General features: G+C 46.9%; 2 protein-coding genes across 2 annotated transcripts in view; both read left to right on the forward strand.

Moving 5' to 3' along the window:
* The first annotated feature begins 1207 nt into the window (after positions 1–1207).
* The window catches only part of hectd3 (HECT domain containing 3), a 25853-nt gene continuing 3289 nt past the window's right edge, over positions 1208–23771 (forward strand). The window contains exons 1-19 of the mRNA XM_063016412.1: positions 1208–1740; positions 9265–9425; positions 10205–10297; positions 10618–10753; positions 13382–13500; positions 13661–13774; positions 14519–14601; positions 14859–15024; positions 17432–17513; positions 17937–18119; positions 18388–18440; positions 18601–18665; positions 19130–19233; positions 19342–19455; positions 20054–20143; positions 20249–20455; positions 22343–22472; positions 22627–22701; positions 22814–22895. Coding sequence (XP_062872482.1) covers positions 1387–1740; positions 9265–9425; positions 10205–10297; positions 10618–10753; positions 13382–13500; positions 13661–13774; positions 14519–14601; positions 14859–15024; positions 17432–17513; positions 17937–18119; positions 18388–18440; positions 18601–18665; positions 19130–19233; positions 19342–19455; positions 20054–20143; positions 20249–20455; positions 22343–22472; positions 22627–22701; positions 22814–22895 — 2411 coding nt within the window. The 5' untranslated portion in view covers positions 1208–1386. The remainder of the gene's footprint in view (positions 1741–9264; positions 9426–10204; positions 10298–10617; positions 10754–13381; positions 13501–13660; positions 13775–14518; positions 14602–14858; positions 15025–17431; positions 17514–17936; positions 18120–18387; positions 18441–18600; positions 18666–19129; positions 19234–19341; positions 19456–20053; positions 20144–20248; positions 20456–22342; positions 22473–22626; positions 22702–22813; positions 22896–23771) is intronic.
* LOC134334193 (uncharacterized) lies at positions 6960–9332 on the forward strand. The gene has a single exon (XM_063016413.1). The coding sequence runs from the start codon at positions 7193–7195 to the stop codon at positions 8942–8944; it is 1752 nt and encodes a 583-aa protein (XP_062872483.1). The 5' UTR covers positions 6960–7192; the 3' UTR covers positions 8945–9332.

Genomic DNA, 23771 nt, shown 5'->3' on the forward strand with positions numbered 1-23771 from the left:
TCCTTTAATGTTCAGTCAGTAAATAAATAAAACAGACCACAGTGGAAGAGTTTCAGTTTTATCTGAAGCTTTTTATCTACAACAGATTAATGATTAATGATTTAATCCTGCAGTTTCATAACATGAGCAACGTTCAGATTTTCTGTTGTTCACCTTTATTTTTCTAAATGTTGCTAAAAACATCAAAGATAGAAATCAGAGTAAAAGTAATTTTATAATAATGTTCTACAAACATGACAAGAAATTATTTAAAGGTGTTTGTTACTTTAGAAACCCTATAAAATATGTTATTTTATAATTGTTGTTTTTTTTAATCAATTTTTTTATCCTGGTCAGGGTCACAGTGGGCACGGTTACACCACGGACAGACGACCTGACCGAGGTGTTTTCTGACTTTTTCCTAATGAATCGGTCCCACCACGACCCTGACCAGGATAAACTGTCAATGAATAAATGAATGATTAATATCTTGATTTACACTGATTTTTGATAAATAAAATCCTTCCAAAATAATAACAATAATAAATATAAATATAATAATAATAAATATAATAATAATAATAAATATAAATATAATAATAACAATAATAAATATAATAATAATAATAACAATAATAAATATAAATATAATAATAATAATAAATATAAATTTAATAATAATAAATATAAATATAATAACAATAATAAAATATAAATATAATAACAATAATAAATATAAATATAATAACAATAATAAATATAAATATAATAACAATAATAAATATAATAATAATAATAACAATAATAAATATAAATTTTATAATAATAAATATAAATATAATAACAGTAATAAAATATAAATATAATAACAATAATAAATATAAATATAATAACAATAATAAATATAAATATAATAACAATAATAAAATATAAATATAATAACAATAATAAATATAATAATAATAATAACAATAATAAATATAAATTTAATAATAATAAATATAAATATAATAACAATAATAAATATAAATATAATAACAATAATAAAATATAATAATAATAATAATAATAAATATAATAATAATAAACAGTTTTATTGTTATTTAGCCACAGAGAGTGTGTGCGTGTGTGCGTGCGTGTGTGTGTGTGTACATGTGGGTTGAGTTGTGACGTCATGGCGCTGGTGGGTGGAGCTTGTACCTTTGTACCAGGAAGTCAGTGAGCAGTTCCTGACAGTAGAAGGTTCGGGAGTGTAAACACGGAACCATCCGGTCCAGAACGGAAATAAATCCCTAAATGATTGGATATCTGAGTGTGTGAGTAGAGACGGAGTGATGCTGACAGTACTGAGTTAATAATAATAATAGTTATAATAATAATAATAGTCGGGATTAGTGTTGCTGTGTGATGGTGCCTGTGGGAGAGAAACCGAACCTGGTTCCGGGCAGGATCCGCTTCCTGTTCCGCTGTGTTCAGAACTTCCGGAGGAAGCAGCCGCTCCCGGAGTCTCTCTGCTATGTTCCTAAAGAGGTGTGTTATAAAGTCTGTAAGGACTCCGGTTCCGGTTCTGGTTCCAGCTCCACGGCTCCGGGTTCGTGTCCCCCGGGGGGAGTGACCCTGATCCCGGTGTGGGAGAGTCCGCACTCCCCCCCCAACAGAAAAACAGCCAAGTTCAACATCGAGACCCGCAAAGGAACCTGCATCCGAACCTCAGGAGAAGAGTACTACAACACCCACGGGCTCTGGCTCAAGATCACCAAGGTAACAGTACAGGACACGTACACTGAACCCGGTCCAGGGGTGCTGGGTCAGAGGTACTGGGTCAGGAGTACTGGGGTCAGGAGTACTGGGTCAGGAGTACTGGGTCAGGAGTACTGGGGTCAGGAGTACTGGGTCAGAGGTACTGGGGTCAGGAGTACTGGGGTCAGGAGTACTGGGTCAGAGGTACTGGGTCAGGAGTACTGGGTCAGAGGTACTGGGGTCAGGAGTACTGGGGTCAGGAGTACTGGGTCAGAGGTACTGGGTCAGGAGTACTGGGTCAGAGGTACTGGGTCAGGAGTACTGGGTCAGGAGTACTGGGTCAGGAGTACTGGGTCAGGAGTACTGGGTCAGAGGTACTGGGGTCAGGAGTACTGGGGTCAGGAGTACTGGGTCAGAGGTACTGGGGTCAGGAGTACTGGATCAGAGGTACTGGGGTCAGGAGTACTGGGGTCAGGAGTACTGGGTCAGAGGTACTGGGTCAGGAGTACTGGGTCAGAGGTACTGGGGTCAGGAGTACTGGGGTCAGGAGTACTGGGTCAGAGGTACTGGGTCAGGAGTACTGGGTCAGGAGTACTGGATCAGAGGTACTGGGGTCAGGAGTACTGGATCAGAGGTACTGGGGTCAGGAGTACTGGATCAGAGGTACTGGGTCAGGAGTACACAAGTGACAGTACACAATCTAAGCAATTGAAGGTTAAGGGCCTTGCTCAAGGGCCCAACAGTGGCAACCTGGCAGTGGTGGGGTGTGAACCGGCAACCTTCTGATTACTGGTCCAGTACCTTAACCACAAGGCTACAGCTTTATGTGAAGCCACACTTGTAAACGTGCAGAAGGTGGCTTGGCCTAGCAGTTAAGGTACTGGACTAGTAAGCAGAAGGTTGCTGGTTCAAGCCCCACCACTGCCAGGTTGCCACTGTTGGGCCCCTGAGCGAGGCTCTTAACCTTGAATAGCTTGAACTGTACACTGTAAGTCACTTTGGATAAAAGCATCTGCTAAATACCTCAAATGTAAAGGTACCAGAACTGGCGCTGGATGTTGAACTCAGTGTTGGTAACGTTAGGGAAGGACCTTTTTGTCTGTGGCCCGGAGAGCATGATGTACATCATTATCAAGAAGCTGGAAGCTGGACATCTCAAGCACTCCACATCATGTTTCCACTGTGTATCGGTCCACGTCAGATGAATTGAAGCCCAGAGAACTCGTCAGCGTTCCTGGATGTTCTTGATATTCGTCTGAACGTGTGTCTGTAGATGCAGTGGTGAGCCGTGTTTACTGACCAGGGTTTTCTGAAGCACTCCAGAGTCCATGTGGTTCTGTTTACTACAGGAGCAGGTCTGGACTTAATACAGCTGGAACCGTTGTTTATCAGTGTGTCAGTATCAGTGGGAGTGGTGGAGGAGTACAGAGAGTGTAGTGTGTTCCTCTGTACTGTACATGTCTGGTGGGAGGAAGCGACCGGTGGCTACATGTGTGTCGGAGGAAGCATGTGCTAGCCGGAAGCCCTCCACCGTTACTGAGGGCAATGTGCATGTAGTGATGGTCGTGAGTGCACTGGGGAATTGGAAAGGACTAAATTGGGAGAGAATCTACAGAAATGCCTCCCTGTTCCTCACTGTTCCTCCCTGTGCCTCCCTGTACCTCCCTGTTCCTCACTGTTCCTCCCTGTACCTCCCTGTTCCTCACTGTTCCTCCCTGTACCTCCCTGTTCCTCACTGTTCCTCACTGTTCCTCCCTGTTCCTCACTGTTCCTCCCTGTACCTCCCTGTTCCTCCCTGTTCCTCACTGTTCCTCCCTGTTCCTCCCTGTTCCTCACTGTTCCTCCCTGTTCCTCCCTGTACCTCCCTGTTCCTCACTGTTCCTCCCTGTTCCTCACTGTTCCTCCCTGTTCCTCCCTGTTCCTCACTGTTCCTCCCTGTTCCTCCCTGTACCTCCCTGTTCCTCACTGTTCCTCCCTGTACCTCCCTGTTCCTCACTGTTCCTCCCTGTACCTCCCTGTTCCTCACTGTTCCTCCCTGTTCCTCCCTGTACCTCCCTGTTCCTCACTGTTCCTCCCTGTTCCTCCCTGTACCTCCCTGTTCCTCCCTGTTCCTCCCTGTACCTCCCTGTTCCTCACTGTTCCTCCCTGTACCTCCCTGTTCCTCACTGTTCCTCCCTGTACCTCCCTGTTCCTCACTGTTCCTCCCTGTTCCTCCCTGTACCTCCCTGTTCCTCACTGTTCCTCCCTGTTCCTCCCTGTACCTCCCTGTTCCTCACTGTTCCTCCCTGTTCCTCCCTGTTCCTCACTGTTCCTCCCTGTTCCTCCCTGTACCTCCCTGTTCCTCACTGTTCCTCCCTGTTCCTCCCTGTTCCTCACTGTTCCTCCCTGTGCCTCCCTGTTCCTCACTGTTCCTCCCTGTTCCTCCCTGTACCTCCCTGTTCCTCACTGTTCCTCCCTGTTCCTCACTGTTCCTCCCTGTTCCTCCCTGTTCCTCACTGTTCCTCCCTGTTCCTCCCTGTACCTCCCTGTTCCTCACTGTTCCTCCCTGTACCTCCCTGTTCCTCCCTGTTCCTCTCTGTGCCTCTCTGTTCCTCCCTGTTCCTCTCTGTTCCTCCCTGTTCCTCTCTGTGCCTCTCTGTTCCTCCCTGTTCCTCTCTGTGCCTCCTGTTCCTCCCTGTTCCTCCCTGTTCCTCACTGTTCCTCACTGTTCCTCCCTGTTCCTCACTGTTCCTCCCTGTTCCTCTCTGTGCCTCACTGTTCCTCACTGTACCTCCCTGTTCCTCCCTGTTCCTCTCTGTGCCTCTCTGTTCCTCTCTGTGCCTCTCTGTTCCTCCCTGTTCCTCTCTGTGCCTCCTGTTCCTCCCTGTTCCTCCCTGTTCCTCACTGTTCCTCACTGTTCCTCCCTGTTCCTCACTGTTCCTCCCTGTTCCTCTCTGTGCCTCTCTGTTCCTCACTGTACCTCCCTGTTCCTCCCTGTTCCTCTCTGTGCCTCTCTGTTCCTCTCTGTGCCTCTCTGTTCCTCCCTGTTCCTCTCTGTGCCTCTCTGTTCCTCCCTGTTCCTCTCTGTGCCTCCTGTTCCTCACTGTTCCTCCCTGTTCCTCTCTGTGCCTCACTGTTTCTCACTGTGCCTCTCTGTTCCTCCCTGTTCCTCTCTGTGCCTCCTGTTCCTCTCTGTTCCTCCCTGTTCCTCTCTGTTCCTCCCTGTTCCTCTCTGTGCCTCTCTGTTCCTCCCTGTTCCTCTCTGTGCCTCCTGTTCCTCCCTGTTCCTCCCTGTTCCTCACTGTTCCTCCCTGTTCCTCACTGTTCCTCCCTGTTCCTCTCTGTGCCTCACTGTTCCTCACTGTACCTCCCTGTTCCTCCCTGTTCCTCTCTGTGCCTCTCTGTTCCTCCCTGTTCCTCTCTGTGCCTCCTGTTCCTCTCTGTGCCTCCTGTTCCTCTCTGTTCCTCCCTGTTCCTCCCTGTTCCTCACTGTTCCTCTCTGTTCCTTCCTGTTCCTCTCTGTGCCTCTCTGTTCCTCCCTGTTCCTCCCTGTTCCTCACTGTGCCTCTCTGTTCCTCCCTGTTCCTCTCTGTGCCTCCTGTTCCTCACTGTTCCTCTCTGTGCCTCACTGTTTCTCACTGTGCCTCTCTGTTCCTCCCTGTTCCTCTCTGTGCCTCCTGTTCCTCTCTGTTCCTCCCTGTTCCTCTCTGTGCCTCTCTGTTCCTCCCTGTTCCTCTCTGTTCCTCCCTGTTCCTCTCTGTGCCTCTCTGTTCCTCCCTGTTCCTCTCTGTGCCTCCTGTTCCTCCCTGTTCCTCCCTGTTCCTCACTGTTCCTCACTGTTCCTCCCTGTTCCTCCCTGTTCCTCTCTGTGCCTCACTGTTCCTCACTGTACCTCCCTGTTCCTCCCTGTTCCTCTCTGTGCCTCCTGTTCCTCCCTGTTCCTCTCTGTGCCTCTCTGTGCCTCCTGTTCCTCCCTGTTCCTCTCTGTGCCTCTCTGTTCCTCTCTGTGCCTCTCTGTTCCTCCCTGTTCCTCTCTGTGCCTCACTGTGCCTCTCTGTTCCTCCCTGTTCCTCTCTGTTCCTCCCTGTTCCTCCCTGTTCCTCTCTGTTCCTCCCTGTTCCTCTCTGTGCCTCTCTGTTCCTCCCTGTTCCTCTCTGTTCCTCCCTGTTCCTCTCTGTGCCTCTCTGTTCCTCCCTGTTCCTCTCTGTGCCTCCTGTTCCTCCCTGTTCCTCCCTGTTCCTCACTGTTCCTCACTGTTCCTCCCTGTTCCTCACTGTTCCTCCCTGTTCCTCTCTGTGCCTCACTGTTCCTCACTGTACCTCCCTGTTCCTCCCTGTTCCTCTCTGTGCCTCTCTGTTCCTCTCTGTGCCTCTCTGTTCCTCCCTGTTCCTCTCTGTGCCTCCTGTTCCTCCCTGTTCCTCCCTGTTCCTCACTGTTCCTCACTGTTCCTCCCTGTTCCTCACTGTTCCTCCCTGTTCCTCTCTGTGCCTCACTGTTCCTCACTGTACCTCCCTGTTCCTCCCTGTTCCTCTCTGTGCCTCTCTGTTCCTCTCTGTGCCTCTCTGTTCCTCCCTGTTCCTCTCTGTGCCTCTCTGTTCCTCCCTGTTCCTCTCTGTGCCTCCTGTTCCTCACTGTTCCTCCCTGTTCCTCTCTGTGCCTCACTGTTTCTCACTGTGCCTCTCTGTTCCTCCCTGTTCCTCTCTGTGCCTCCTGTTCCTCTCTGTTCCTCCCTGTTCCTCTCTGTTCCTCCCTGTTCCTCTCTGTGCCTCTCTGTTCCTCCCTGTTCCTCTCTGTGCCTCCTGTTCCTCCCTGTTCCTCCCTGTTCCTCACTGTTCCTCACTGTTCCTCCCTGTTCCTCACTGTTCCTCCCTGTTCCTCTCTGTGCCTCACTGTTCCTCACTGTACCTCCCTGTTCCTCCCTGTTCCTCTCTGTGCCTCTCTGTTCCTCCCTGTTCCTCTCTGTGCCTCCTGTTCCTCCCTGTTCCTCCCTGTTCCTCACTGTTCCTCCCTGTTCCTCACTGTTCCTCCCTGTTCCTCTCTGTGCCTCACTGTTCCTCACTGTACCTCCCTGTTCCTCCCTGTTCCTCTCTGTGCCTCCTGTTCCTCCCTGTGCCTCCCTGTTCCTCTCTGTGCCTCCTGTTCCTCTCTGTTCCTCCCTGTTCCTCCCTGTTCCTCTCTGTGCCTCTCTGTTCCTCCCTGTTCCTCTCTGTGCCTCCTGTTCCTCCCTGTTCCTCCCTGTTCCTCACTGTTCCTCCCTGTTCCTCCCTGTTCCTCTCTGTTCCTTCCTGTTCCTCTCTGTGCCTCTCTGTTCCTCCCTGTTCCTCCCTGTTCCTCACTGTTCCTCACTGTTCCTCCCTGTTCCTCACTGTTCCTCCCTGTTCCTCTCTGTTCCTCCCTGTTCCTCTCTGTGCCTCTCTGTTCCTCCCTGTTCCTCTCTGTGCCTCCTGTTCCTCCCTGTTCCTCACTGTTCCTCCCTGTGCCTCACTGTTCCTCCATGTGCCTCCCTGTTCCTCCCTGTTCCTCTCTGTGCCTCCTGTACCTCCCTGTTCCTCACTGTGCCTCACTGTTCCTCTCTGTGCCTCCTGTACCTCCCTGTTCCTCTCTGTGCCTCCTGTTCCTCCCTGTTCCTCACTGTTCCTCACTGTTCCTCCATGTGCCTCCCTGTTCCTCCCTGTTCCTCACTGTTCCTCACTGTTCCTCCCTGTTCCTCTCTGTGCCTCCTGTACCTCCCTGTTCCTCCCTGTTCCTCCCAGTTTCTCCCTGTGCCTCCCTGTGCCTCCCTGTTCCTCCCTGTTCCTCCCTGTACCTCCCTGTTCCTCCCTGTACCTTCCTGTTCCTCCCAGTTCCTCCCTGTGCCTCCCTGTTCCTCCCTGTGCCTCCCTGTTCCTACCTGTGCCTCCCTGTTCCTCCCTGTACCTCCCTGTTCCTCCCAGTTCCTCCCTGTGCCTCCCTGTTCCTCCCTGTACCTCCCTGTTCCTCCCTGTGCCTCCCAGTTCCTCCCTGTGCCTCCCTGTGCCTCCCTGTTCCTCCCTGTGCCTCCCTGTTCCTCCCTGTACCTCCCTGTTCCTCCCAGTTCCTCCCTGTGCCTCCCTGTTCCTCCCTGTGCCTCCCTGTGCCTCCCTGTGCCTCCCAGTTCCTCCCTGTGCCTCCCTGTTCCTCACTGTTCCTCCATGTTCCTCCATGTGCCTCCCTGTTCCTCCCAGTGCCTCCCTGTGCCTCCCTGTTCCTCCCTGTTCCTCCCTGTGCCTCCCTGTTCCTCCCTGTTCCTCACTGTTCCTCCATGTGCCTCCCTGTTCCTCCCTGTGCCTCCCTGTGCCTCCCTGTTCCTCCATGTTCCTCCATGTGCCTCCCTGTTCCTCCCTGTTCCTCCCTGTTCCTCCCTGTGCCTCCCTGTTCCTCCATGTGCCTCCCTGTTCCTCCCTGTTCCTCCCTGTGCCTCCCTGTGCCTCCCTGTGCCTCCCTGTTCCTCCATGTTCCTCCATGTGCCTCCCTGTTCCTCCCTGTTCCTCCCTGTGCCTCCCTGTGCCTCCATGTTCCTCCATGTGCCTCCCTGTGCCTCCCTGTGCCTCCCTGTTCCTCCATGTTCCTCCATGTGCCTCCCTGTTCCTCCCTGTGCCTCCATGTTCCTCCATGTGCCTCCCTGTTCCTCCCTGTTCCTCCCTGTGCCTCCCTGTGCCTCCCTGTTCCTCCATGTTCCTCCCTGTTCCTCCCTGTTCCTCCCTGTGCCTCCCTGTGCCTCCCTGTGCCTCCATGTTCCTCCATGTGCCTCCCTGTTCCTCCCTGTTCCTCCCTGTGCCTCCCTGTGCCTCCCTGTTCCTCCATGTTCCTCCATGTGCCTCCCTGTTCCTACATGTGCCTCCCTGTTCCTCCCTGTGCCTCCCTGTACCTCCCTGTTCCTCCCAGTTCCTCCATGTGCCTCCCTGTTCCTCCCTGTGCCTCGGCACGTCCTCAGTGTTCCACACCTCACCCTCCTTATTTGACTGTATTTTACTATGGAGCAGCAGTGCGGGGGGTGTGTTTGGTCACGGTGATCACAGTGCAGACGGTTCAGACGTCACTGCAGATTTGGGTAAATAAACAGAACTGGGACAAAACCACAAACACACTGGAACCATTAAAAGCACACACACACACACACACACATATACGTACACACACACACACTGACACACACACACACACTGACACACACACACTAACACACACACACACACACACACACATCATATTGACCTCACCCTGCTGACTCACTGCTGTCAGACGCCACTCTCCATTTACATCTGTGTGTGTGTGTGTGTGTGTGTGTACGTGCGTGTGTGCGTGTGTGTGTGTGTGTGTGTGTGTGTGTACGTGCGTGTGTGCGTGTGTGTGTGTGTGTGTACGTGTGTGTGTGTGTGTGTACGTGTATGTGTGTGTACATGTGTGTATATGTGTGTACGTGTGTGTGTACGTGTGTGTGTACGTGTGTGTGTGTGTGTGTACGTGTGTGTGTGTGTGTGTGTACGTGTATGTGTGTGTACGTGTGTGTATATGTGTGTACGTGTGTGTACGTGTGTGTGTGTACAGGAGCAGTTGGAGCAGTACCGCACTAATGTAGATGTGGAGGAGGGCTGGATCTTGGCGTGTAAACACACTGATGGAGGAACCAGGCTGGTTCATGTGGAACATCCGGACTCAGTGAGCCGCCAGCAGCAGCTGTTTGGATTCGACCACAAACCCTGTAACAGGTGAGTTCATCACGGTTCCTCGCGGTTCCTCACGGTTCTTCATGGTTCCTCAAGGTTGTTTGTAGTTCCTCACGGTTCTTCATGGTTTCTCGAGGTTCCTCAAGGTTGTTTGTAGTTCCTCATGGTTCCTCAGGGCTGTTTGTAGTTCCTCATGGTTCCTCACGGTTCCTCACGGTTCCTCGTGGTTCCTCAAGGTTGTTTGTAGTTCCTCACGGTTCCTCACAGTTCTTCACAATTCCTTATGGTTCCTCACGGTTCCTCATGGTTCCTTAAGACTGTTTATAGCTCCTTACGGTTCCTTAGAGTTCTTCATGGTTCCTCAAGGCTGTTTGTAGTTCCTCCTGTCATGCAACCCATGGTTCCAGACCCACTGCAACCTTGATCAGGTCAGCAAACTCCATAAACAAACACTGACAGTAGTATGGATGGTACTGACCTGAGCAACAACAGCTCAGTGAGTAGACTCTCAGTACCGGGTTCAGAACTGCCCGTGGAAGCAACATCAGCACGAGCGTCCTCTAATATAGTGAAGGATCGCCTGTGGTGGTGTAAAGCACACCACTATTAGACCCTGGAGTTCTCCTGATTGAAGAAACCGTGTGGTGTGGGGCCGTGTTTGACAGATTCGCCCCTTTCGGTTCCAGTGAATGGAAATCTGAGTGTTGCAGCAAACAGTGCCAAGCAGTTTAGGGAATACCCTCTCCTGTTAGGTCCTCAGTAAATAATAATAATAATAATAATGTGATGATTAATGAGGTCCTGGTGTTGGCTTTCGGCAGGTGGGAGCAGGTCGTGGATGCTGAGTGTTGTCTCCACCTGGGAGCGCGTCTGACGGTGGCTGAACGGGATGAAGCTGCAGTACAGAAGCTCAGGTGAGGTGCAGTGAGGGCGGGAATGGGCCCTCGAGCAAGGCCCTTAACCATAAGATGCTTTGGATAAAAAGGGGCCTCTGTGCAGCGCCACCGATCAGCCAGCGGAGGGCGTAATAGCTGTCGTTATGAGGAGGTGATATCTCCAGCGGAGGGGATTCCTCATAACGGCAGCAATTACCCCCTCTGCTGGCTGATCGATGGCGCTGCACAGAGATATTGGGGGATAGTGGAGACTCTGTGCGCGATACGGCTCTCCGTATGAACCAGTGTGATGAGATGATGAGGTGTAACGATGGTGGTGCGCGGATCTTTGTGTGCAGGTTTGTTCCTCCCACCTGGACGTTCGAGTGTGATGAGGACCTGGTTCATTACTTTTATGATCATGTCGGTAAGGAGGACGAGAACCTGGGCAGCGTGAAGCAGTGCGTCAACAGCATCGACGTTTCCTCCTGCTCGGTACGTCTCACTGCACACTGCACGTGGTCCTGACGGGGGGGGTCCTGACTCCGGAGATCTGAGGGTTTCTCACTGTACTTCTGAAGAGTCGTTATTATAGAGTCGAGAGTCAGAAGTTTACATGCAATTATAAGAAAAATTTTATGCAATGCAGCATATTAGTTGGGATATACCCAGTTCCCCTGTGTATTCTAGTAACAGTAACAGTGTAATCCAGTGTAGTGTAATACATTGTAATGCAGTATATTCTAGTGTAATACAGTAAAATACAGTGCAGTGTAATATAGTGCAGGGTAATACAGTGTGATGCAGTGTAATATAGTAAAATACAGTGCAGTGTAATATAATGCAGGGTAATACAGTGTGATGCAGTGTAATACAGTAAAATACAGTGCAGTGTAATATAGTGCAGGGTAATACAGTGTGATGCAGTGTAATATAGTATAATACATTGTAATGCAGTGTAATACAGTAAAATACAGTGCAGTGTAATATAGTGCAGGGTAATACAGTGTGATGCAGTGTAATATAGTACAATACAGTGCAGTGTAATATAGTGCAGGGTAATACAGTGTGATGCAGTGTAATATAGTATAATACATTGTAATGCAGTGTAATACAGTAAAATACAGTGCAGTGTAATATAATGCAGGGTAATACATTGTAATGCAGTGTAATACAGTAAAATACAGTGCGGTGTAATATAATGCAGGGTAATACATTGTAATGCAGTGTAATACAGTAAAATACAGTGCAGTGTAATATAATGCAGGGTAATACAGTGTGATGCAGTGTAATACAGTAAAATACAGTGCAGTGTAATATAGTGCAGGGTAATACAGTGTGATGCAGTGTAATATAGTAAAATACAGTGCAGTGTAATATAGTGCAGGGTAATACAGTGTGATGCAGTGTAATATAGTATAATACATTGTAATGCAGTAAAATACAGTGCAGTGTAATATAATGCAGGGTAATACATTGTAATGCAGTGTAATACAGTAAAATACAGTGCGGTGTAATATAATGCAGGGTAATACATTGTAATGCAGTGTAATACAGTAAAATACAGTGCAGTGTAATATAATGCAGGGTAATACAGTGTGATGCAGTGTAATACAGTAAAATACAGTGCAGTGTAATATAGTGCAGGGTAATACAGTGTGATGCAGTGTAATATAGTATAATACATTGTAATGCAGTGTAATACAGTAAAATACAGTGCAGTGTAATATAATGCAGGGTAATACATTGTAATGCAGTGTAATACAGTAAAATACAGTGCGGTGTAATATAATGCAGGGTAATACATTGTAATGCAGTGTAATACAGTAAAATACAGTGCAGTGTAATATAATGCAGGGTAATACATTGTAATGCAGTGTAATACAGTAAAATACAGTGCGGTGTAATATAATGCAGGGTAATACATTGTAATGCAGTGTAATACAGTAAAATACAGTGCAGTGTAATATAATGCAGGGTAATACAGTGTGATGCAGTGTAATACAGTAAAATACAGTGCAGTGTAATATAGTGCAGGGTAATACAGTGTGATGCAGTGTAATATAGTGTAATACATTGTAATGCAGTGTAATACAGTGCAGTGTAATACAGTGTGATGCAGTGTAATATAGTATAATACATTGTAATGCAGTGTAATACAGTGCAGTGTAATACAGTGTGATGCAGTGTAATATAGTATAATACATTGTAATGCAGTGTAATACAGTGCAGTGTAATACAGTGTGATGCAGTGTAATATAGTATAATACATTGTAATGCAGTGTAATACAGTGCAGTGTAATGCAGTATATTCCAGTGTAATACAGTACAGTGTAATACAGTGTGATGCAGTGTAATATAGTATAATACATTGTAATGCAGTGTAATACAGTGCAGTGTAATACAGTGTGATGCAGTGTAATATAGTATAATACATTGTAATGCAGTGTAATACAGTGCAGTGTAATGCAGTATATTCCAGTGTAATACAGTGCAGTGTAATACAGTGTGATGCAGTGTAATATAGTATAATACATTGTAATGCAGTGTAATACAGTGCAGTGTAATGCAGTATATTCCAGTGTAATACAGTGCAGTGTAATACAGTGTGATGCAGTGTAATATAGTATAATACATTGTAATGCAGTGTAATACAGTGCAGTGTAATACAGTATATTCCAGTGTAATACAGTGCAGTGTAATACAGTGTGATGCAGTGTAATATAGTATAATACATTGTAATGCAGTGTAATACAGTGCAGTGTAATGCAGTATATTCCAGTGTAATACAGTACAGTGTAATACAGTGCGGTATAATCCAGTGTGGTCTAGTGCAGTGTAATACAGTGCAGGGTAACACAGTGTGATGCAGTGCAGTGAAATGCAGTGTAATTCAGTGCAATCCAGTGTAATGTAATGCAGTGTAGTGCAATACAGTGTGATGCAGTGTAAATACATTGTAATGCAGTGTAATACAGTAAAATACAGTGCAGTGTAATACAGTGTAGTGTAATACAGTGTAGTGTAATCCAGTGTAATCCAGTGCCATGTAATCCAGAGTAATGAAGTGCAGTGGATGATGACAGTATGTTAAAGTGTTACAGTGAGTGTGTTTTTGTGCAGGACCCCAGTGGTGGTGCAGCATGTCTGACTGATGGAGATATTGATACGTTTTGGGAGAGCGACGGCCTGCAGGGGCAGCACTGGATCCGCCTCCACATGAAGAGAGGAACTATAGTCAAGTACAGAGTCACCACTTCATCCATCCATCCACTCACTCACTCATTTATTTATTCATTCACTCAGTGTTTGTGTATCAGTACAGTGTGTGACTGAGTGAACCTCTAACCCCCCCCCCCCCCTCTGCCCCCCCCCCCCCCTGTTGCCCCCGGTGTGTTACAGTAAGCTGATAATGATGATGGACTCCAGTGACGACACGTACCTGCCCAAACGAGTGTGTGTGTACGGGGGAGAGGGAGAACACCTGAAGAAATACAGCGACGTCACCATCGACGAGTGAGTTCCTCTCTTAACTCCTACTAAACCTTAGCATTTGGGGCGATCGGGGCTTGAACCTGCGACCTTCAGATCACTGGTCCCTGCTGAGAGGGTGCAGTGTGAACACTAAACACACATAAAGACTCAAAACACTTCAACATGCTGCCCCCTACAGGACTGGCTGGTTAATACAGGTAGGGAGAAGCAACAGTTTGGCAGCAACAGTTTAGGGAAGGCCCTCCTGTTCCTACCTACAAGTTCACACAGTCAGCTGTCCACGTATATGACCGAAAGTATTTGGACGCCTGATCGTGAGCTCGGTATTAAAACAGAGCGACCCTCTGTGTGATCTTTCCAGCTGCAACAACATCTGCTCTTCAGAGAAGCTTCTCACAAGACTTTGAAGTGTGTCTGTGGGGATTTGTGCCCATTCATTTAAAAGAGTATTTGTATGGCAGGGCGCTGATTGATTTCACAGTCGATGTTCCGGTTCATCCCAGAGCTGTTGAGTGGGGTGAGGTCAGGGCTCTGTGCAGGACACTGGAGCTTTTCTTCACGTCTTTATAGAGCCTGAAAGGTCCTTCCCTAAACTGTTGCCGCAAAGTCAGAAGCATCATGAATCATTTCCTTTATATGATTGATATATTACAGCTGTTAGTGACTGTTGTGGCTGAAACACATGAATTCAGTAATAAGAAAAGGTGTCCCAATACTTTTGACAGCGCGTGGATGTGTTGTGATTGGTCGCTGTGGTTGTTGCAGGAATCTGATTGGTGAGGTGTGTGTGCTGGAGGACATGACGGTGCATCTTCCCGTCATTGAGATCCGGATTGAGGAGTGTAGAGGTAAAGAAATCAAATCTAACCTTCATCCATCATTTAAATTAAAGCACACGTACCATAACTATCGGCACCCCTGCACACGCTGAGTGCTGATTATTGATGATTATTTTCAGCTCCTGATACCAGACAGTTTCTGACTGAATTGTTTCCTGTGTGAATCTGAGCCGCTCTGTATGTTCGGCGGTGTTTCAGGGCGTGGCCGGGCGTGGCAGGGCGTGGCCGGGCGTGTTCCCGGGTTTAATATGAGTGTTCTATTCCAGACAGCGGGATCGATGTGAGGATCAGAGGGTTAAAGATCAAATCCTCGTGTGAGAGGGAGCTCGGCCTGAACGCCGACATCTTCAAATCCCCAAACCTGGTGCGCTACCCCCGACTGGAGGGCACCACGCCCGACGTCCTGTACCGCCGCATGCTCGTCATTCTCAGGTAGTACCGGAATACCTTCATCTTTAGTACACACACACACACACACACACACACACACACACACACACTTAACCATCACTACACACACACACACACACAACACCATTACTACACACACACACACATCACTACACACACACACACACACTATCACTATGCCCATAACTACACACACACTTAACCATCACTACACACACACACACACACACACACACACACACAACACCATTACTACACACACACACATCACTACACACACACACACACACTATCACTATGCCCATAACTACACACACACTTAACCATCACTACACACACACACACATCACTACACACACACACACACACTATCACTATGCCCATAACTACACACACACTTAACCATCACTACACACACACACACACATCACTACACACACACACACACACTATCACTATGCCCATAACTACACACACACTTAACCATCACTACACACACACACACACACACACACACACAACACCATTACTACACACACACACATCACTACACACACACACACACACTATCACTATGCCCATAACTACACACACACTTAACCATTACTACACACACACACACATCACTACACACACACACACACACTATCACTATGCCCATAACTACACACACACTTAACCATCACTACACACACACACACACACACACACACACACAACACCATTACTACACACACACACTATCACTACGCCCATAACTACACACACACACACACATCACTACACACAAGTCAAGTCAAGTCAACTTTATTTATATAGCGCTTTTTACAATAGACATTGTCTCAAAGCAACTTCACAAAATCCAGGACCAACAGATACAAAAACCCCTGTTGAGCAAGCCGAGGGCGACTGTGGCAAGGAAAAACTCCCTGAAAATTACAGGAAGAAACCTTGAGAGGAACCAGACTCAACAGGGCCCATCCTTCTTGGGTGGTCTGGAGGATACTTTAAATAAATACACGATTTACACATCATACAAACACAGAATTAAATGATCTAAAAGTTATAACTGGTGATAAATAGATAAATAAACAATTAAATAATAAGAGTTGTTATCCGCTCTAGTCTTCAATAAAGTCTGTAGTGATTTCTTGTCGTTGCAATTACTCCAGACCCGTCACATCTGACAGGAGCAGCATCGTTGTCCCGGCAGTCTCGACTTTAATCCTTAACCTCGGCGGGTAAACAGGTTTCCATCAGAATGCCCTCGGGGTAAAACAACAGAGAATGTAGTTAATAATGTACAATGCTAGTTGACAAACAGTTTTACAGAGAGTTTTAGACTCCGGCAGCCCTAATTATTACAGCAGAACTAAAAGGGAGAGCGAGCAGGTAACAAGGTCATGAAGGCTTTCACAGGACATCAGCGCCCATCTCCCCACCGTCACCAAACCTGAGTGATCGGATAAGAGAGGCAGAACGACAGCAACCCAACACCCCTGATCACCACGAGTTTCTATGACCAAGAACCCCCAAAGCTCTGCGCCTTTGTCTATACTAATCAAAAGCCTGAGAAAATAAATATGTTTTCAGTCTAGACTTAAACATTGAGACGTGTCCGAATCCCGAATAGAGGCAGGAAGATTATTCCAGAGTTGTGGAGCTTTGTAAGAAAACGCTCTTCCACCAGCCGTGATCTTTTTAATTTTAGGAACTATAAGTAACCCTGCATCTTGTGACACACATAACACTATTACTACACACACACGTCAGTACACACTCACACAACCCCATCGCTACACACACACATATACACACGCACACTTAACCATCACTACACACACACAACACCATCGCTACACACAACACATCACTACACACACACACACACACACATAACACTATTACTACACACACACGTCAGTACACACTCACACAACCCCATCACTACACACACACACACACACACACACACACACACCACCATCGCTACACACACACATATACACACGCACACTTAACCATCACTACACACACACAACACCATCGCTACACACAACACATCACTACACACACACACACACACACATAACACTATTACTACACACACACGTCAGTACACACTCACACAACCCCATCACTACACACACACACACACACACACCACCATCGCTACACACACACATATACACACGCACACTTAACCATCACTACACACACACATCATTACTACACACACACACACATCACTACACACACACACACATCACTACACACACACACACACACACACACATAACACTATTACTACACACACATGTCAGTACACACTCACACAACCACATCACTACACACACCATCACTACACACACACAAGGTTGATAGTGTAATTAGTAATGTAACTGTGGGATTTGGTGCTTGTTTGTAGGTTTATTTCTCTGCTGGATGGTTTGTTACCGTATCTGGTACCTGCTTGGGATTACAGCCTGGGTACCTTCAACCAGATTAAAGTGAGTTCCACCACGCCCGCTACCCTCCACCCTCTGCCCGCTGTCCTTCACCACCCTCCCCCCCGCTGCCACAGTTCTAGTGTTTATGTTTTCTACACATTCTGTTGTGTTTATGGTGAAGAACCGGTTCTCTCACTTTTACTTCTTTATTTATTTAACACATTTCACTTTAATGTCTGTTTAAAACAAACGTTTCACCATCATTTCTTTTTTTTTACCCTTTGTAGGCTAGAAAATAATAATAATTAAATAATAATAATAATAATTTACTCTATAGACTCTGGCGCCCTCTGTTGTCCAGACATGTGATCGTCAGTCCTGTCTGAACCAACTGACAGTAGAGCCCTAATGCTGGTTCTTCATACTGACCTGAGTGTGTGTGTGTGTGGTGTGTGTGTGTGTGTATTGTGTGTGTGTGTGTAGAGTATAAAGCAGTTCCTGTTGTTATCGAAGCGCAGATCCGCTCTCATCATTCAGTGTCTGAAGGACTCCGAGTCCAGTAAACCCAGCTTCATGCCCCGACTCTACATCAACCGCCGTCTCGCCATGGAGCACCGCGACAACCCCACCCTCGACCCCGGCTGTAAAAACGCTGTGTTTACTCAGGTACACACACACACACACACTCACACAACCCCACCCTCGACCCCGGCTGTAAGAACGCCGTGTTTACTCAGGTACACACACACACACACATACACTCACAATACACACACCATCATGTGGGCAGCGGGTGTGTGTGTGTGTGGGGGGGGGATTCTGATGTTTTGGGTGATGAGTGTATAAATGTTTTGTACTGATAGCACAATAATAAGGGCGTGGTCTTTTATCTCTGTACAGGTTTTATTGATTAGATTTTGCTTTGATGTTTCAGGTGTACGAGGGTTTAAAGCTTTCAGATAAATATGAGAAAACTCTGGATTACAGGTCTGAACCTTTATTACATTTTATTACATTTATTAAACATCACACAGTCTGAATAAATCACCAACACATCACATACAGGAAATAATAACAAAATAAATACAGAAATAAAGTAAATACATCAGAACAGTGAGAGTAAGTGTGAGTGTGTGTTGGTGTGTAGGTGGCCCGCACGTCATGATCAGTGGTGGGAGTGTAAATTCATCGCTGAGGGAATCATCGATCAAGGTAACGTCACATCACATCATCACATCATCACAACTTATCACATCACATCATCACATCATCACATCATCACAACTTATCACATCACATCATCATCACAACTCAGCACATCTCATCACCTGTCTGTAACACACTGAGTAAAGTTGTTAATACCGTTTGTGTAGCTAAAAATGTGATGATCATGAGATGAGCTCTAAATAAAATATATAAATACATCTATAACAGGCTGAATCTTTCATTTGGTTTTTATTTTGATTAGATTGATCTGGTCCGACCTCCATTTGAACTGGTTAAATCTCCCGAGACCCTGAGGTTCAGAGACGATGATTTAGGAACTGAACCGTATTCATTAGGACGTGATTATGGAATTAAATGTAGAATTTATGTCTGTAGAGTTTGATGTGTGTTATTATTAATCACGTTCAGTCCTGATAATGATGAATCCCTCCTCTCTGGGGGGGGTGTAGGTGGTGGATTTCGGGATAGTTTAGCTGACATGTCGGAGGAGCTCTGTCCCAGTTCATCTGATTGTTCAATCCCATTACCGTTCTTCACCAGAACCTCCAACCAGGTACCAACCGTCCCAAAATATACGGACGCACATTCAGGGGCCACGTTATTAGGAGAGTGTGTGTGACGGTGTGTGTGTGTGTGTGTGTGTGTGTGTGATTGTTTTCAGGGTGCAGGGGAGGCGAGAGATTTTTATGTACCGAACCCGTCGTGTCAAGATTTTCAGAAGTTGGAGTGGATCGGTCAGCTGATGGGCGCGGCTCTGCGGGGGAAAGACTTCCTGGTACACACGTCTACATTATTCTGGTTTAATGACAGTAATTAATAACATCAGCTGTTAATTACAGCCCACACCATGATTCTGATTCTCTAATAACAGCGACTATTTGTAATAAATCATCACTCAGGGGGACCGAGACCGAAACATCGTTTAGCGTTTAGAGTCACATTTAACTTAATTACATTTATTAATATTTCTCTCTTTTTATTGTCCAACTTCTGATACACTCCGTCTCTCTGTGCGCTCTTAACATCTCTTATTGACCGACACCCATGCTGGACAACATGAGCCACTTTTTTCCACCAGTTAGGGTCTCAGCAGGTACGGAGGATGATGACGCTCCTCCCACCGCACTCCTCCATCTCTCACGTCTGCACCCTAACCAGACAGCAGGGGTCACTATTGCAGCGGCCAAGATGTTACACCCTATCCGGTCTCCCCCTGAGCGCCATCACAGAATGAAATCTTACAGTTGTTTACACATTAGTTACATTTTTCTGATTGGTTCCCTGTGACCTTTTAAATCTACATGTTGTGTTATTTATTATCTTTTGCCTCTTTTTGAGGTGTTTTTTGATGTTGTGGGTTTTGGTGTGTGCAGGTCCTGGCGCTGCCCGGTTTGGTGTGGAAGCAGCTGATTGGTGAGAGCGTGAGCTGGACTGAAGATTTTCCTGCCGTGGATTCAGTTCTGGTCAGAAACTCTGCAGATAAAAACTAAATGATTCCACGGATCACACTCGAACCCTGAGCCGGGTACACTGTGTGTGTGTGTGTGTGTGTGTGTGTGTGTGTGCAGGTGAAGCTGTTAGATGCCATGGAGCACATGGATAAAGCCACGTTTGAGTTTAAGTTTGGACAGGAGCTGGTGTACAGCACCCCGCTGAGCGACGGCCGGCCGCTGGAACTCATCCCCGCCGGCAGCTCGGTGGTGGTTAAATACGAGGAGCGACTGGAGTTCATTCACCTGGTCAAGAAGGTCCGACTAGAGGAGAGTCGCCAACAGGTACCACACACACACACCTGTACACACACATATATACACACACACACCTGTACACACACACACACACCTGTTCACACACACACACCTGTACACACACACACACACACCTGTACACACACACACACATATACACACACACACACACCTGTACACACACACACACACACACACACCTGTACACACACACCTGCACACACACATATACACACACACACACCTGTACACACACACCTGCACACACACATATACACACACACACACCTGTTCACACACACACCTGCACACCTGTACACACACACCTGTACACACACACACACACCTGTACACACACACACACACACACACCTGTACACACACATATACACACACACACACCTGTACACACACACACCCTTGTTCACACACACACCTGCACACCTGTACACACACACACACCTGTACACACACACCCCTGTAGACACACTCCTGTACATATACACACACACCTGTACACACACACCTGCACACACACATATACACACACACACACACCTGTACACACACACACACACACACACACCTGTACACACACACACACCTGTACACACACACACACACACACCTGTACACACACACCTGCACACACACATATACACACACACACACCTGTACACACACATATACACACACACACACCTGTACACACACACACCCTTGTTCACACACACACCTGCACACCTGTACACACACACACACCTGTACACACACACCCCTGTAGACACACTCCTGTACATATACACACACACCTGTGCACACACACCTGCACACACACATATACACACACACACACACACCTGTACACACACACACACACACACACACCTGTACACACACACACACCTGTACACACACACACACACACACCTGTACACACACACCTGCACACACACATATACACACACACACACCTGTTCACACACACACACCTGCACACCTGTACACACACACCTGTACACACACACACACACACCTGTACACACACACACACACACACACACACCTGTACACACACATATACACACACACACACCTGTACACACACACACCCTTGTTCACACACACACCTGCACACCTGTACACACACACACACCTGTACACACACACACACACACACACACACCTGTACACACACATATACACACACACACACCTGTACACACACACACCCTTGTTCACACACACACCTGCACACCTGTACACACACACCCCTGTAGACACACTCCTGTACATATACACACACACCTGTACACACACACACACACACCTGTACACACACACACACACACACACACACACCTGTACACACACATATACACACACACACACCTGTACACACACACACCCTTGTTCACACACACACCTGCACACCTGTACACACACACCCCTGTAGACACACTCCTGTACATATACACACACATCTGCACATACACCTGCACACACACACACACACACACACACACACCTGTACACACACACCCCTGTAGACACACTCCTGTACATATACACACACACCTGTACACACACACACACACACATGCACATACACCTGCACACACACACACACACACACACCTGCACACACACCTGTACAACACTATATCCCTGTGACCTTCGACCCCTCAGCTGGCACTGCGTTAAATCCCGACCTGCTTGTGTAGGAATCTGGAATCCTTCAGAAAACCCTGGTCAGTAAACACGGCTCACCGCTGCATCTACAGACACGAGTTCAGAGACGTGAGCTGTGGTCTGACCAGCTCTCAGATTGTTTCTGTAAATGATGGACGTCGTTTCCTCCGAGCCAAAGAGTAAACGGTCCTTCCCTAATGTTACCACCACTGTTTGTTACAGATAGCAGCGATCCAGGCGGGGCTGATGAAGGTGGTTCCTCAGGCTGTGCTGGATCTGCTGACGTGGCAGGAGGTGGAGAAGAAAGTGTGTGGAGATCCAGAGATCAGCGTGGAGGCTCTCAAACGCCTCAGTGAGTTCAGAAATATAGAAAAAATTATTTATTCATTTGTAACTTTAATCGTTTAGCAGTTAAAGGCACCCAGTGTGTTTTTTGACCACACGGTGGCGCTAAAGAAACTTTATATGAAACAGGTTTAATGATTATTGTGTTTTATATTTTTCAGCTCGTTATGAGGATCTGGACGTGAACGATGCCAGAGTGCAGCATTTCTGGGAGGCTCTGAGCAACTTCACCAACGGTCAGTACACACACACATTATACACACACACACACATTACACACATTACACACAATTCAAAGGCTTTGATAAATAAATCTGTTGTTTTCTATGATTATTATTGTGTGTTTAGAGGATCGCAGCAGGTTTCTGAGGTTTGTGACGGGTCGGAGTCGTCTTCCTGCTCCCATCTTCATCTTCCCTGATAAACAAGGGTAACATCCAACACACCAAACCCTGCGTGTGTGTATAGAGTGTGTGTGTGAGTGTGTGTGTGTATAGTGTGTGTGTGTGTGTGTATAGTGTGTGTATAGAGTGTCTGTGTGTCTGTGTATAGTGTGTGTGTATAGTGAGTGTGCGTGTGTTTATAGAGTGTGTGTCTGTGTGTGTTTATTGTGTGTGTGTATAGATTGTGTGTGTGTCTGTGTGTGTGTTCATAGTGTGTGTGTGTGTGTGTTTATAGAGTGTGTGTCTGTGTGTGTTTATTGTGTGTGTGTATAGATTGTGTGTGTGTGTGTGTTCAGAGTGTGTGTGTGTGTGTTTATAGAGTGTGTGTGTGTTTGTGTGTATAGATTGTGTGTGTTTGTGTGTATAGTGTGTGTGTGTGTGTATAGTGTGTGTGTGTGTATGTGTAGTGTATGTGTGTGTGTGTATAGTGTGTGTGTGTGTGTGTGTGTATAGTGTGTGTGTGTGTGTGTGTGTATGTGTAGTGTATGTGTGTGTGTGTGTGTGTGTGTGTGTGTGTGTGTGTGTGTATAATGTGTGTGTGTGTATGTGTAGTGTATGTGTGTGTGTGTATAGTGTGTGTGTGTGTATAGTGTGTGTATGTGTAGTGTGTGTGTGTGTGTGTGTATAGTGTGTGTGTGTGTGTGTGTGTGTGTATAGTGTGTGTGTGTGTATAGTGTGTGTATGTGTAGTGTATGTGTGTGTGTGTATAGTGTGTGTGTGTATAGTGTGTGTGTGTGTGTGTGTGTGTGTGTATAGTGTGTGTGTGTGTGTATGTGTAGTGTATGTGTGTGTGTGTATAGTGTGTGTGTGTGTGTGTGTATAGTGTGTGTGTGTATGTGTAGTGTATGTGTGTGTGTGTATAG

Source organism: Trichomycterus rosablanca, chromosome 20 (assembly GCF_030014385.1).
Source record: "Trichomycterus rosablanca isolate fTriRos1 chromosome 20, fTriRos1.hap1, whole genome shotgun sequence".
NCBI classification, from domain to species: Eukaryota; Metazoa; Chordata; class Actinopteri; order Siluriformes; family Trichomycteridae; genus Trichomycterus; species Trichomycterus rosablanca.